Source organism: Chlorocebus sabaeus, chromosome 11 (genome assembly GCF_047675955.1).
Source record: "Chlorocebus sabaeus isolate Y175 chromosome 11, mChlSab1.0.hap1, whole genome shotgun sequence".
In the NCBI taxonomy this organism is placed as follows: Eukaryota; Metazoa; Chordata; class Mammalia; order Primates; family Cercopithecidae; genus Chlorocebus; species Chlorocebus sabaeus.
Genome location: NC_132914.1, coordinates 4,876,218 through 4,889,534, shown reverse-complemented (window position 1 = coordinate 4,889,534; position 13,317 = coordinate 4,876,218). Strand labels below are relative to the sequence as shown.

The 13,317-nt window shown below is 39.5% G+C and overlaps 1 protein-coding gene across 6 annotated transcripts in view; it reads left to right on the top strand.

Annotated features, from left to right (window-relative positions):
- AKAP3 (A-kinase anchoring protein 3) overlaps nt 1-13,317 on the top strand; it is a 40,959-nt gene that overhangs the window by 25,349 nt on the left and 2,293 nt on the right. For all 6 annotated transcript variants that reach the window (XM_037988393.2, XM_037988389.2, XM_037988391.2 and 3 more), the window contains one exon: nt 1,807-4,128. In XM_037988393.2, the coding sequence (XP_037844321.2) occupies nt 1,807-4,128 (2,322 nt within the window). The remainder of the gene's footprint in view (nt 1-1,806; nt 4,129-13,317) is intronic.

Below are 13,317 nucleotides of genomic sequence, written 5' to 3'. Positions count from 1 at the left end.
ACCCCATATAGTTAGCTATTATTCTAGTTAGGAGAACCACTGGGAGCATTTTGAACCAAGCACAATGGACCTTAACTCCGACATGGTAACAAGCCACTTAAACCAGTCCTGCAGACAACTAGCACAACTGCTTTTCCTTTCTTTCCAAGTAATCAAAGCACAGCAGGATATTGTAGAGGTGGAGAGCCCAGATTTTAGTATCAGAATTGGATCTGAATATGAAACCCCACCATGCTGTGAGATGCCCGGCAAACTATTTAACTTCTCTAAGTCTCTGTTTTCTTACCCGTGAAACTGGAAGAATAAAACCTATCTTACTAGGCGAATATGAAGATTAAACAAAATAGTCCATGTAAAGCATGTAGCACAGTGCCTGGCAAACATTACGAGTACTTCACAAACAGTAACTAGTAACTATATGACACTTGGTAATAAAAATACCAAATTGTTCTTTAAAGGTGGGCAATATTTGTGGTCATTCTCAGATAGACATATGAACTCCAATAATTACAGTAATTCTTTACATTTGATAATAGATAGGATACTTTCATATATATTATGCTATTTTATCTTATGTATCAGAGTTTTTCCCACATGCAGATGGTACAATTTATAAACATGTAAGCGTGTTCATATGCTTATCACAGCTAGTGTCCATCAGAGAATCTGTATTCACATAAAACGAATAAATTGCCCATACATATTAACTCCTGAATTATAAATCAGATTGTTAACTTAAATGATGTCAGTCCATTGGAAACCCTTTAACATATCCAGATAGTGTTTGTGCAGCCTGGCAAAGTGATTAATTATGCACAATTTTCCCTGAATTTTCTCATTTTTTGGAAACTATACTTGTAATAAGATCTAAATAAAAACAAGTAAACCATAGAAAATAGAAATTAATGTTAAAACAGGAAAAAAATCTGATTCCGTTCCAATGCTAACTCTTCTATCTAGCTGATGACTGTCAGATCTGGTTTTCAGTTTTTAAGCTCAGGAGTGCACGTGCACGCTTGTCGCATAGGTCAACTTGTGTCATGGGGGTAGTTGTACAGATTATTTCATCACCCAGGTATTAAGCCTAGTACCCATTAGTTATTTTTCCCTGTCCTCTCCCTCCTCCCTACCTCCACTCTCCAAAAGGCCCCAGTGGGTGGTGTTCCCCTCTATGTGTCCATGTGTTCTCATCATTTAGCTCCCACTTGTAAGTATCAACATGTGGTATTTGGTTTTCTGTTCATGAATCAACCTAAATGCCCATCAGTGATCGACTGGATAAAGAAAATGTGGTACGTATACACCATGGAATACTATGCAGCCATTAAAAAAGAATGATATCATGTCCTTTACAGGGACATGGATGGAGCTGGAGGTCCGATAGCAGACTATCAGATCTTAAAGATTTATGTCATTAGAAGCAATATAATACGCTAGCTGAGCACATGGGCTGTGGAGTCAGACTGCCAGGGCTGGAATTTCTGCTCCATCAATGGTTAGCTGTATTATTTCAAATAAGTTACAAACTTAACCTCTCAGTTCTTCAATTTCCTCCTCTGTAAAATGAGAATAATAAGACAGCTAAATCTCAGGTTTATTATGAAACTAATTAAATGAGATAATAGTCTTAAAATACTTGGAACAACGTCTGATACACAGTGAGTACTCGATAAATGGTTACTTTTATTGCCAAGATGGAGCAATCTTGAGAGGGCTGATGACATTTGTAACTGAACTTTGAGGTCGTCTTGAATATCCCATATCTTTACTTGGTTATAGTCAGATGAATCCTTGTCTATTTTTAAGGACACCTCCACGGATCCTGTCAGAGTGCTCAGCTGGCTCCGCAGAGACCTGGAGAAAAGTACAGCAGAGTTCCAAGATGTTAGGTTCAAACCCGGAGAATCATTTGGTGGGGAAACGTCCAACTCAGGAGACCCACACAAAGCTTTCTCTGTAGACTATTACAACAACACCAAGGGCACTCCAGAAAGATTGCATTTTGAGATGACTCACAAAGAGAATCCTTGCCAGGGCCCCAGGGCCCAACTTGGCAATGGGAGTTCAGTAGATGAAGTTTCCTTCTATGCCAACCGCCTCACGAATCTAGTCATAGCCATGGCCCGCAAAGAGATCAATGAGAAGATCGATGGCTCTGAAAACAAATGTGTCCATCAGTCATTGTACATGGGGAATGAACCCCCACCCACCAAAAGCCTCAGTAAGATAGCATCAGAGCTTGTGAATGAGACCGTCTCTGCATGTTCCAGGAATGCTGCCCCAGAAAAGGCTCCTGGCTCTGGAGACAGAGCCTCAGGATCATCACAAAGTCCCCCAAATTTGAAATACAAGTCCACTTTGAAGATCGAGGAGCGCACCAAAGAAAGACAGGGTCCAGAGGACAAGCCTGCTTCTAAGAAGTCTTTCTTCTATAAGGAAGTGTTTGAATCTCGTAATGGAGATTATGCCAAAGAGAGTGGAAGGTTCTTTCCTCGGGAGAGAAAGAGGTTTCGAGGACAGGAAAGGCCTGATGACTTTACAGCTTCTGTTAGTGAAGGGATCATGACCTATGCTAACAGTGTGGTGTCTGATATGATGGTCTCCATCATGAAGACACTGAAGATCCAAGTGAAAGACACAACCCTTGCCACCATCCTACTGAAGAAGGTTCTGCTCAAGCATGCAAAAGATGTGGTCTCGGATCTCATTGACTCCTTCATGAGGAACCTCCACAGCATCACAGGGACCCTCATGACTGACACACAGTTTGTCTCGGCTGTGAAAAGAACTGTCTTCACTCACGGAAGCCAAAAGGCCGCAGATATCATGGATGCCATGCTAAGGAAGCTGTACAATGTAATGTTTGTCAAGAAAGTCCCTGAGCATGTCAGGAAGGCCCAAGACACGGCTGAGAGTTATTCCCTCATCTCCATGAAAGGAATGGGTGATCCTAAAAACCGAAATGTGAACTTTGCCATGAAATCTGAAACTAAATTGAGAGAACAAATGTATTCTGAACCCAAATCAGAGGAGGAGACTTGTGCCAAAACTCTGGGTGAACACATTATCAAAGAGGGGCTGACCTTGTGGCATAAAAGTCAACAGAAAGAATGTAAATCTCTAGGTTTCCAGCATGCAGCATGTGAAGCTCCCAACACACAGTGTAAGCCTTCACCAGACATTTCCTTTGAGTACCCTGAAGATACTTGCAACCTCAGCCCTCCTCCATATCCCCCAGAGAAACCTGAGAATTTTATATGTGATTCAGACTCCTGGGCCAAGGACCTGATCGTATCTGCCCTACTTCTGATTCAATATCACCTGGCCCAGGGAGGAAGAAGGGATGCACAGAGCTTCCTTGAAGCTGCTGGCACCACCAAGTTTCCTGCCAACGAGCCTCCTGTAGTTCCTGATGAATCCTGCCTGAAGTCTGCTCCCACTGTAGGTGACCAAGAACAAGCAGAAAAGAAGGACCTAAGGAGTGTTTTCTTCAATTTCATCCGGAACTTACTTAGTGAGACCATTTTCAAGCGTGACCAGAGCTCTGAACCCAAGGTGCCGGAACAGCCAGTTAAGGAAGATAGGAAGTTGTGTGAAAGACCTTTAGCCCCGTCTCCCCCTAAACTATGTGAAGATGATGAGACCCCTGGTGCCCTTTCTGGGCTGACCAAGATGGTTGTCAGCCAGATAGATGGCCACATGAGTGGGCAGATGGTAGAACATCTGATGAACTCAGTGATGAAGCTGTGTGTCATCATTGCTAAGTCCTGTGATTCTTCTTTGGCAGAGCTGGGAGATGACAAGTTGGGAGATGACAAGTCTGGAGATGCCAGTAGGCTAACTTCGGCCTTCCCAGATAGTTTATATGAGTGTTTGCCAGTCAAGGGCACAGGGTCAGCAGAAGCTGTCCTGCAGAATGCCTATCAAGCTATCCATAATGAAATGAGAGGTATATCAGGTCAGCCTCCTGAAGGGTGTGCAGCACCCAAGGTGATTGTCAGCAATCACAACCTAACGGATACAGTTCAGAACAAGCAACTCCAAGCCGTCCTTCAATGGGTAGCTGCCTCTGAGCTCAATGTCCCTATTTTGTACTTTGCTGGTGATGATGAAGGGATCCAGGAGAAGGTAAGAAACAAAGGCAGAGGAATTTGGAAGCTTTATTAAGAGTTAACCAGGGCTTTAAGTTCTGGTTTCTTTCTGAATGGGAAGATAGCCACAGGGAAGGTAAAATGGAAACAGTAGGATTTGAAGATCATGGAAGGTAAAATGGAAACAGTAGGATTTGAAGATCATGCCTCTTGGCAGAGATAATGGATAAAGTAAAATTAGATTTTGCCCAATACAAGGCTTATCAAAGGGGAAAGGGGGGATAAATGATGTTTTTCTGTTTTCTGCATTTAGGAGTAGGAGTGTACAGATGAGGAACCTCCAAGAGACCTAGTGAAAGAATCAGATGAAGGTCTGGGCTCTAGGCTGAGTTTTGGATAGGACAGCATTGCTCAAAGGATGACATGAAGCTGGAAAGTAGCCCTAGGATGTGTTAGGGAAGAGGCAGAGTCTGCATTTACGACCTTTTCCAACGTGCCATTACTGTCTTAGCTGGTTGTCTAGGTGGTGGTGGGGATTTGAAAGGATTCAGTCGATAACACCCCTCTTCCCCCTACCCTAAGTTCTGAATCAGTTGACAAGTAAGACTAAAGCATAAGGCAGATGGGAAATCAACTCATCACTGTTGTTACTGATAAAGGTAAACATGCCTGATAAGTTCTTGTTCTCCATACAAGGTGCCCAATAAGCATCAGAACTGCTCGCCAAAGGGAGGGTTTGAGTCTGGAGAACACGCACACTTACCCAAGATGCTGCTGCTTCATACTGAAGTGGGGGAAGTAAAAAGACCATCCCCACAACCTTCTCTTCTCTCTCTTCTCTGCCTTCTCTCTCTCTCTCTCTCTCTCTCTCTCTCTCTCTCTCTCTGTGTGTGTGTCTCATTTTCTCTTCCTCAGTGCTTTTCATTGTCTCCTCTTGATTGAGAAAAGTGGAACACCTGCTGTTAATCATTCAGTAGCAAAGGGTGGTACAAGAGGCTAGGATTATTTAGAAAAATTCATCATCCTAGAAATCAAAAGATACGGAAAAAAAGGCTTTCTCTGCTTAATTCAGTCGTATTTACATGGTATTAGCAACGCTTGCAACTGGGTCGCTACGTTTATCTGATGACTGGAAAGACACACGATTACAGAGCATCCAGATTAGGCTATATCAAGCCTAAACAAGAAACTGTATGGTCTTTGACTTTGGTCTTAGCAAGACTACACTTGCTACTCAAAGTGTAGTCTGTGGACCTACAACATTGGCATCACCTGGAAGCTTTTTAGAAGTGCAGAATCTCACACATCCCTCCAGACCTACTGAATCAGAATCTTCATTTTAGCAAAATAGCCAGGTGAGTTGAGTGCACATTCAAGTTAGGCTAGAAGACAATGTGAACTTCCATTATTAGATCTATTCCTAAGGGTCCTTGGCAAGCTCTGTCTCCATGCAGGGTTTCCAATCTGTAAAGCAGACAACTACTTTATAGTATATAACAACTAGCAGAGGTGGGGAGTGGGAGGCTATATTCTGAAGAAAATTTAAACTGATGAAAAAATCTAAAAATAAGCATAGCCTTCAGGTGTATAATGTGTGAGAAAGCCTTTTGTAGCCATCTTTGAAATCAAACCCATCATATAACATACATAATACATTCTGGCTTTAGACTTTTTTTGAATTTAAATGTGTTGTTTTAGATTATTTTAAATTGAAACATGTCTCTAAAATAGGACAATAGACTTGCAGTCCCCCACTTTTATACACCCCCCCACACACACACACCTTTGTCTACTCTAAAGATAAGGACAGTCATCTATTTTGTTGACTCCCTCTAAGAGTAGAAGGAACGAGAAGCAGCATGTTCAAACTTCAACTAATAAATAGACGCACTGAATATTAGTATATTTTTACGAGCAGGGATGACATAGACACCAAGGAAACTGCCTAAAAATGACTGTTTGAAAAGAGATTAATGTATGCAAATATTCTCATACTGATTCAGGTGATTGAACCTGCTGTCACTGGGATGTCTGTGAACCTAATGTCTTTAAATACACTTGTATTTATTTTTGAATAAATAATATGTGTGCATAGTTCAAAATTCAAAAGTACAAAAGGATACACAGTGAAAATTAAGGGTTTTCTCACTTGTGTGCTCCATCCTATTGCCATTTGGATCAGTTTCTTATTTATCCTTCCAGAAATACACACACACACACACACACACACACATACACGTGAAGTTGCAAATTTTATATATATATATATATATATCCTCTTCTGCAACATATAGAGCTGCCACATTCTTTTTAATGGTTTTATGTATTTTATAATATGTGAAACCATTTCATATATATGTTTTATATATTTAACTACTCCCCTATGTATGAATATTTCAGTTGCCACTATTTTGCACTGTAAGCAATACTACACTGAATATCCTTGAATATACATAATTTTGCACAGATTCAAATGTATTCACATGTGCTATACACCTAGGAAAGGAATTTCAAGGTCACTGAGAATATTATTTGTGTAATTTGATACATGTTTCCAAATTGCCTTCCATAGAGCTTGTACCAATTTACACACCTGTTAAAACAGTGTAAGAGGACTGTTTCCTCACACTTAAACCAACAGTGCATGCTAACATTTTAATTTGCTAAGTTGCTTTACTTTTTGTCTTATTAGGAATGAGGGTGAGTATCTTTGCGTGTATTTAAGACCATTTGAATTTCCTCTTCTGTGGATAAATTGGTCATAACTTCTGCCCATTTTTCTTTTTTTAACTTTTACTTTAGGTTCAGGGGTATATGTGCTTGTTTGTTATACAGGTAAACTCGTGTCACAGGGATTCGTTGTACAGATTGTTTTGTCACCCAGGTACTAATCCTAGTACCGACCCACTAGTCATTTTTTTCTGGTTGTCTTCTTGCTCCCATCCTCCACCCTCAAGTGTCTGTTGTTCCTTTCATTGTGTCCGTGTGTTCTCATCATTTAACTCCCACTTCTGATAACATGCTGTATTTCGTTTTCTGTTCCTGAGTTAATTTGGCAATGGTAATGGCCTCCAGCTGCATCCATGTTCCTTCAAAGGAGATGGCCGTGCTCTTTTTTACGGCTGCATAATATTCCATGGTGTATATGTACCACATTTTCTTTATCCCATCTGCCATTAATGGGCATTTAGGTTAACTCCGTGTCTTTGTTATTGTGAATACAGTGTTGCAATGAACATTCATGTGCACGTGTCTTTATGGTAAAACAATTTATATTCCTTTGGGTATACACCCAGTAATGGGATTGCTGGGTTGAATGGTAGTTCTGTTTTTAGCTCTTTGAGGAATCGCCACACTGCTTTCCACAATGGTTAAACTAATTTACACTCCCACCAACAGTGTGTATGCGTTGCCTTTTCTCCACAACCTTGCCATTACTTTTAAGAATAGCCATTCTAACTGGCATGAGATAGTATCTCATTATGGTTTTGATTTGCATTTATCTAGTGACCAGTGATATTGAGCTTGTTTTTATATGCTTGTTAGCCACACATATGTCTTCTTTTAAAAAGAGTCTGTTTGTGTCCTTTGCCCACTTTTTAATGGGGTTGTTTTTTTCTTGTAAATTTGTTTCAGTTCCTTATAGATGCTGAACATTAGACCTTTGTCAGATGCATAGTTTGCAAATATTTCCTTCCATTATGTAGGTCGTCTGTTTACTCTATTAATAGTTTCAATTGCTGTGCAGAAGCTCTTAAAATTTAATTAGATCCCATTTGTCGATTTTTGCCCTTGTTGCCGTTGCTTTTGGTGTATTCATCATCATGAAATCTTTGCCAGTTCCTGTGTCCAGAATGGTATTGCCTAGGTTGTCTTCTAGGGTTTTTACAGTTTTTAGTCTTCCATTTAAGTCTTTAATCCATCTTGAGTTGAGTTTTGTATATGGTGTAAGGAAGGGATCCAATTTCAATCTTCTGTATATGGCTAGCCAGCTATCCCAGCACCTATTGAATAGGGAGTCCGTCCCCATTGCTTGTTTTGGTCAGCTTTGTCAAAGATCAGATGGTTGTAGCTGTGTGGCCTTATTTTTGGGCTCTCTATTCTGTTCCGTTGGTCTGTATGTCTGTTTTTGTACCAGTACCATGCTGTTTTGGTTACTGTGACCCCGTAGTAAAATTTGAAGTTGAGTAATGTGATGCCGCTAGCTTTGTTCTTTTCGCCTAGGATTGCCTTAGTTATTAGCAGGCTCTTTTTTGGTTCCATATGAATCTGAAAATAGTTTTTTCTAGTTCTATGAAGAATTTCATTGGTAGTTTAATAGGAATAGCATTGAACGTTTATGTTGCTTTGGGCAGTATGACCATTTTAACAATATTGACTCTTCCTATCCATGAGCATGGAATATTTTTCCACTTGTTTGTGTCATTTCTGATTTCTTTGAGCAGCGTTTTGTAATTCTCATTGTAGAGATTTTCACCTCCCTGGTTAACTGTATTCCTAGGTATTCTTTTTATGTTCTCCCCAATTTTTTATTGCATTGTAGGCCTTTTTCTTATTGATCTATAAGAGTTTTATAAATTACAAGAAATCAACCTTTATGATACTAAATGCAAATGTTTTCTTTGCCATTGGTCTTTTGATTGGTGTTTTGTTGTTGTTGTTGTTGTTTGTTTGTTTCTGCCATACAAATGTCATCAAATATGAGACATTTTTCTTTTTGCTGGGTTTTATGTTACATTTTGGAAAACATTCTCCACTTTATGATATTAGCAAAACTTTCCCATTTTTTTTTTCTAGTACAGTCATGCATCGCTTAGTCATGGGGACATGTTCTGAGAACTGTGTCATTAAGCGATTTCCTCATTGTGTGAACATAACAGACTGTACTTACACAAACCTAGCTGGTATAGCCTACTGCATATCTAGCTTATATTGTATAGCCTGTTGGGGATATGTTCTGAGAACTGTGTCATTAAGCGATTTCCTCGTTGTGTGAACATAACAGACTGTACTTACACAAACCTAGCTGGTATAGCCTACTGCATATCTAGCTTGTATTGTATAGCCTATGGCTCCTAGGCTACACACCTATATACAGCATGTTACTGTACTGAATACTGTAAGCAATTGTAACACCATGGTATGTGTGGATCTAAACATAGCTAAATACAGAAAAGGTACAGTAAAAATATGGTTTGAAAGATAAATGGTGCATCTGTGCAGGTCACTTACCATGAATGGAGCTCACAGGACTGGAAGTTGCTCTGGATGAGTGAGTGACTGAGTGGTGCGTGAATGTGAAGGCCTAGGACATTACCGTTCACTACTGTAGACTTCATAAACACTGTACATTTAGACTACAATAAATATATTTTAAAATATTTTTCTTTCTTCAATAATAAATTAACAGCTTACTATAACATTATGTTACAAACTTTTAATTTTTTTAACTTTTTGACTCTTTTGTAATAACACTTAGCTTAAAACACACATTGTACAGTTACACAAAAATATTTTCTTTCTTTATATTCTTTTTTATGAGTTTTTTTCTATTTAATTTTTTTTACTTTTTATTAAAAATGAAGATACAAACACACACATTGACCTAGGCCCACACAGGGTCAGGATCATCAATATCATTGCCTTCCACTTCTGCATGTTCTCCCACTAGAAGGTCTTCAGAGTAAGTAACACTCATGGAGCCATTATGTCCTATGATGACAATGCCTTTGTCCTGAAGGACCTGCCTGAGGCTGTTTTACAATTAATTTTTTTAATAAGTAGAAGGAGTAGACTAAAATAACACTAAAAGTATAGTGTAGTGAATACAGAAATCAGTAATGTAGTCATTTATTTTCATTATGAAGTACTATCCACTATATGTAATAGTGCGTGCTAGACTTCTATATAACTGGCAGCATGGTAGGTTTGTTTACAGCAGCATCACCCCCAACAAGTGAGTAATGTGTTGTGCTATGTTACGATAACTATGATATCCTAGAAAACAGGAGTTTTTCAGGTCCATTATAAGCATATGGAGCCACCATCATATGTATAGTCTGTGGTTGACTGAAACATCATTATGCAGTGTGTGACTGTACTTTTATGATTTTTAAAATATATTTAAGACTGTAATACATTTTGAATTCATTTATATATAAAGTATGAAGTAAGGTTACAATCCCTTTTTTTTTTTTTTTTTTGAGACAGAGTCTCTCGCTCTGTCACCCAGGCTGGAATGCAGTGGCGTGATCTCGGCTCACTGCAACCTCCATCCCCCAGGTTCAAGCGATTCTCCTGCCTCGGCCTCCCGAGTAGCTGGAATTATGGGCACGCTGTAATTTGTGCACTTTTAGTAGAGACAGGGTTTTGCCATCTTGGCCAGGATGGTCTTGAACTCCTCACCTCATGATCCACCTGCCTCAGCCTCCCAAAGTGCTGGGATTACAGGCGTGAGGTACCGCGTCTGGCCATAATCTCTTATTTTTTTCCTATTCTTTTTCTAAACTTTCTACTCTATGCCATTGAATTGTCCATCTACTCTTATACCAATGGCATCCTGTTTTAATTACTGTAATTCTATAATATTTTTCAATATCCGATAGGACTGGAGAATTTTCTAGGCTATTCTTGTTTACATTTCCCAGTTTTCATCCCCCATCCCTGTGCAACCATTAACCTTTCCATCATTATAAATTTGCCTTTCCTTGACATTTTATGTAATGGAGCCATAAAGTATGTGGTCTTTTACATCAGGCTCCTTACACTTAGTGTAAGGTTTTTGTGGTTCATCTGTGTTGTAGCATGTATCAGTAGTTTATTTCTTTTTATTGCTGAAGAGTACTTCATTATGTAGATATACCGCATTTGGTTTGTCCATATATCAGTTAATAGATATTTAGATGGTTTCCATTTTTGCTATTGTGTGTAAGGCCACTATGAGCATGCACATACAAGCCTGTGTGGTTATGTTTTCATTTCTCTTGGGCAGATAATGAGGTGTGGAATTGCAGCATGTTACAGTAAACGTCATTCAATAAATGTAATTTATTTTGCTCTGTCGCCCAGGCTGGAGTGCAGTGGCGTGATCTTAGCTCATTGCAAGCTTCGCCTCCCAGGTTCCCGCCATTCTCCTGCCTCAGCCTCCGAGTAGCTGGGACTACAGGCGCCCGCCACCTCGCCTGGCTAGTTTTTTTGTATTTTTTAGTAGAGACGGGGTTTCACCGTGTTAGCCAGGATGGTCTCGATCTCCTGACCTCATGATCCACCCGTCTCGGTCTCCCAAAATGCTGGGATTACAAGCTTGAGCCACCGCGCCCGGCCTTTCCCCCCTCTCTTGCCTAGGCTGGAGTGCAGTGGCATAATCATAGTCACTGCAGCCTCCAACTCCCTAGGCTTAAGCGATCCTCCCACCTCAGCCACCCGAGTAGCTGGGACGACAGGCACCCCCCACCACACCCAGTTAATTGTACTTTTTTGTAGAGACGGGGTCTTGTCATGTTGCCCAGGCTGGTCTGGAACTCCAGGGCTCAAGTGATCTGAACACCTCGGCCTCCCAAAATGCCAGGAAAACAGGCATGAGCCACCACACCCGACCGGTTAAGTGTAATTTCTTAAGAAATTGCCAAACTATTTCCTGAAGTGGCTGTAGCATTTTACATTTTCACCAGTAATTTACACAGGTTTCAGTTTCTCCACATCCTGGTCAGTATTATTCTTTCATTTATTGTAATAATTATAGTGGTATCTCATTGTGGATTTCATTTGGCAAACATACATTAAAATGAAAAATATTGAGCACGTTATTCTATTATGTGCTCATTAGCCATTCATATATATTCTTTTAGTGAGATATCTGTGCAATTCTTTCACCCATAGTTTGGTTGGATTGTTTTCTTCTTGATTAGAATTATAAGAGCTCTTTTATATATGCCGGATACAAGTCCTGTATCTGATATATTTTTGCAAATATTTTCTCTCAGTTTGTGGCTTATCTTTTTATTTAATGGAGTCTTTTGAAGAGCAAAATGAAGTCTAATTAGATGACATCCAATTTATCGTTTTTTACTTTTATGTCTTGTGATTTTAGTGTCCTAACAAATTTTTGCCTACCCAGTGGTTCTCAACCAGGAGCAGTTTTGCCCCCCAGGGGACATTTGGCAATGTCTGGAGACGTATTTGGTTGTCACAACAGAGAAAGGGATTACCACTGGAGTCAAACAGGTAGAGGCCAAGGATACTGCGAAACCACATGCAATGAGCACAATAGCCCCACAACAAACCCGGAAGGCCAGGAGTGCTGAGAGCTAGTCACCTTGACCTATGCAAGGCCATGAAGATTTTCTCCTTGTTTTTGTCTACTTGTTTGATAATTTTAGCTCTTATATTTAGGTCTATGATCTACTTTGAGTTAATTTTTGTGAGGTAGGAGTCCAAATTCAATATTTTGCATATAGATATGAAGTTTATCTTGGCACCATTTGTTGAAAAGACCACTGGGTATCTGGCCCCTCTGAATTATCCATCTCCTTTATTGAAAAATCCTATTGACCATTAATGTTAGATTCGAGTCTTCTTTTGATTGGCATTTTCATGGTACATCTTTTCCTATAATTTTAACTTATTATATATGAAGTAAGGTTTTTGTAGGCAGCATACACTTGGGTTATATTTTTTTGTCCATTCTGACATTTGATATGTTTAGATCATTTACATTTAGCCTAATTTATGGATATGTTTGGATTTAAGTTTACCATTTTGTTATTTGTTGCTTCTCTCTTTTTTCTCCCTGTTTTCCCTTTGCTGCCTTCTCTTGGACTATTTGAACATGTTTTAGTATTCCATTTTAATTTATCTATTGCATATTTGACTATATCTTTTTGTGTAGTTTTTTTAGTGGTTAATCTAGGGATTATAATATACATACCAACTTCTCAGAATCCATGTAGCATCAATAGTTTACCACTTAAGCTGGAATGTAGAAATATTACTACCATATAAGCTTCCTTTATCCTTCTCCCTTTATAGTTGAGTTGCTTTATGTATTTAATCTACATACTTTGAAAAAACCCTCAGTTACTTTTGCTTTCAACCTTAAAACATTTTTTTTTTAAGACAGAATCTCACTCCGTTGCCCAGGCTGGAGTGCAGTGGCCTGATCTCGGCTCATTGCAACGTCCGCCTCCTGAATTCAAGCAATTCTCTTGCCTCAGCCTCCCGAGTAGCT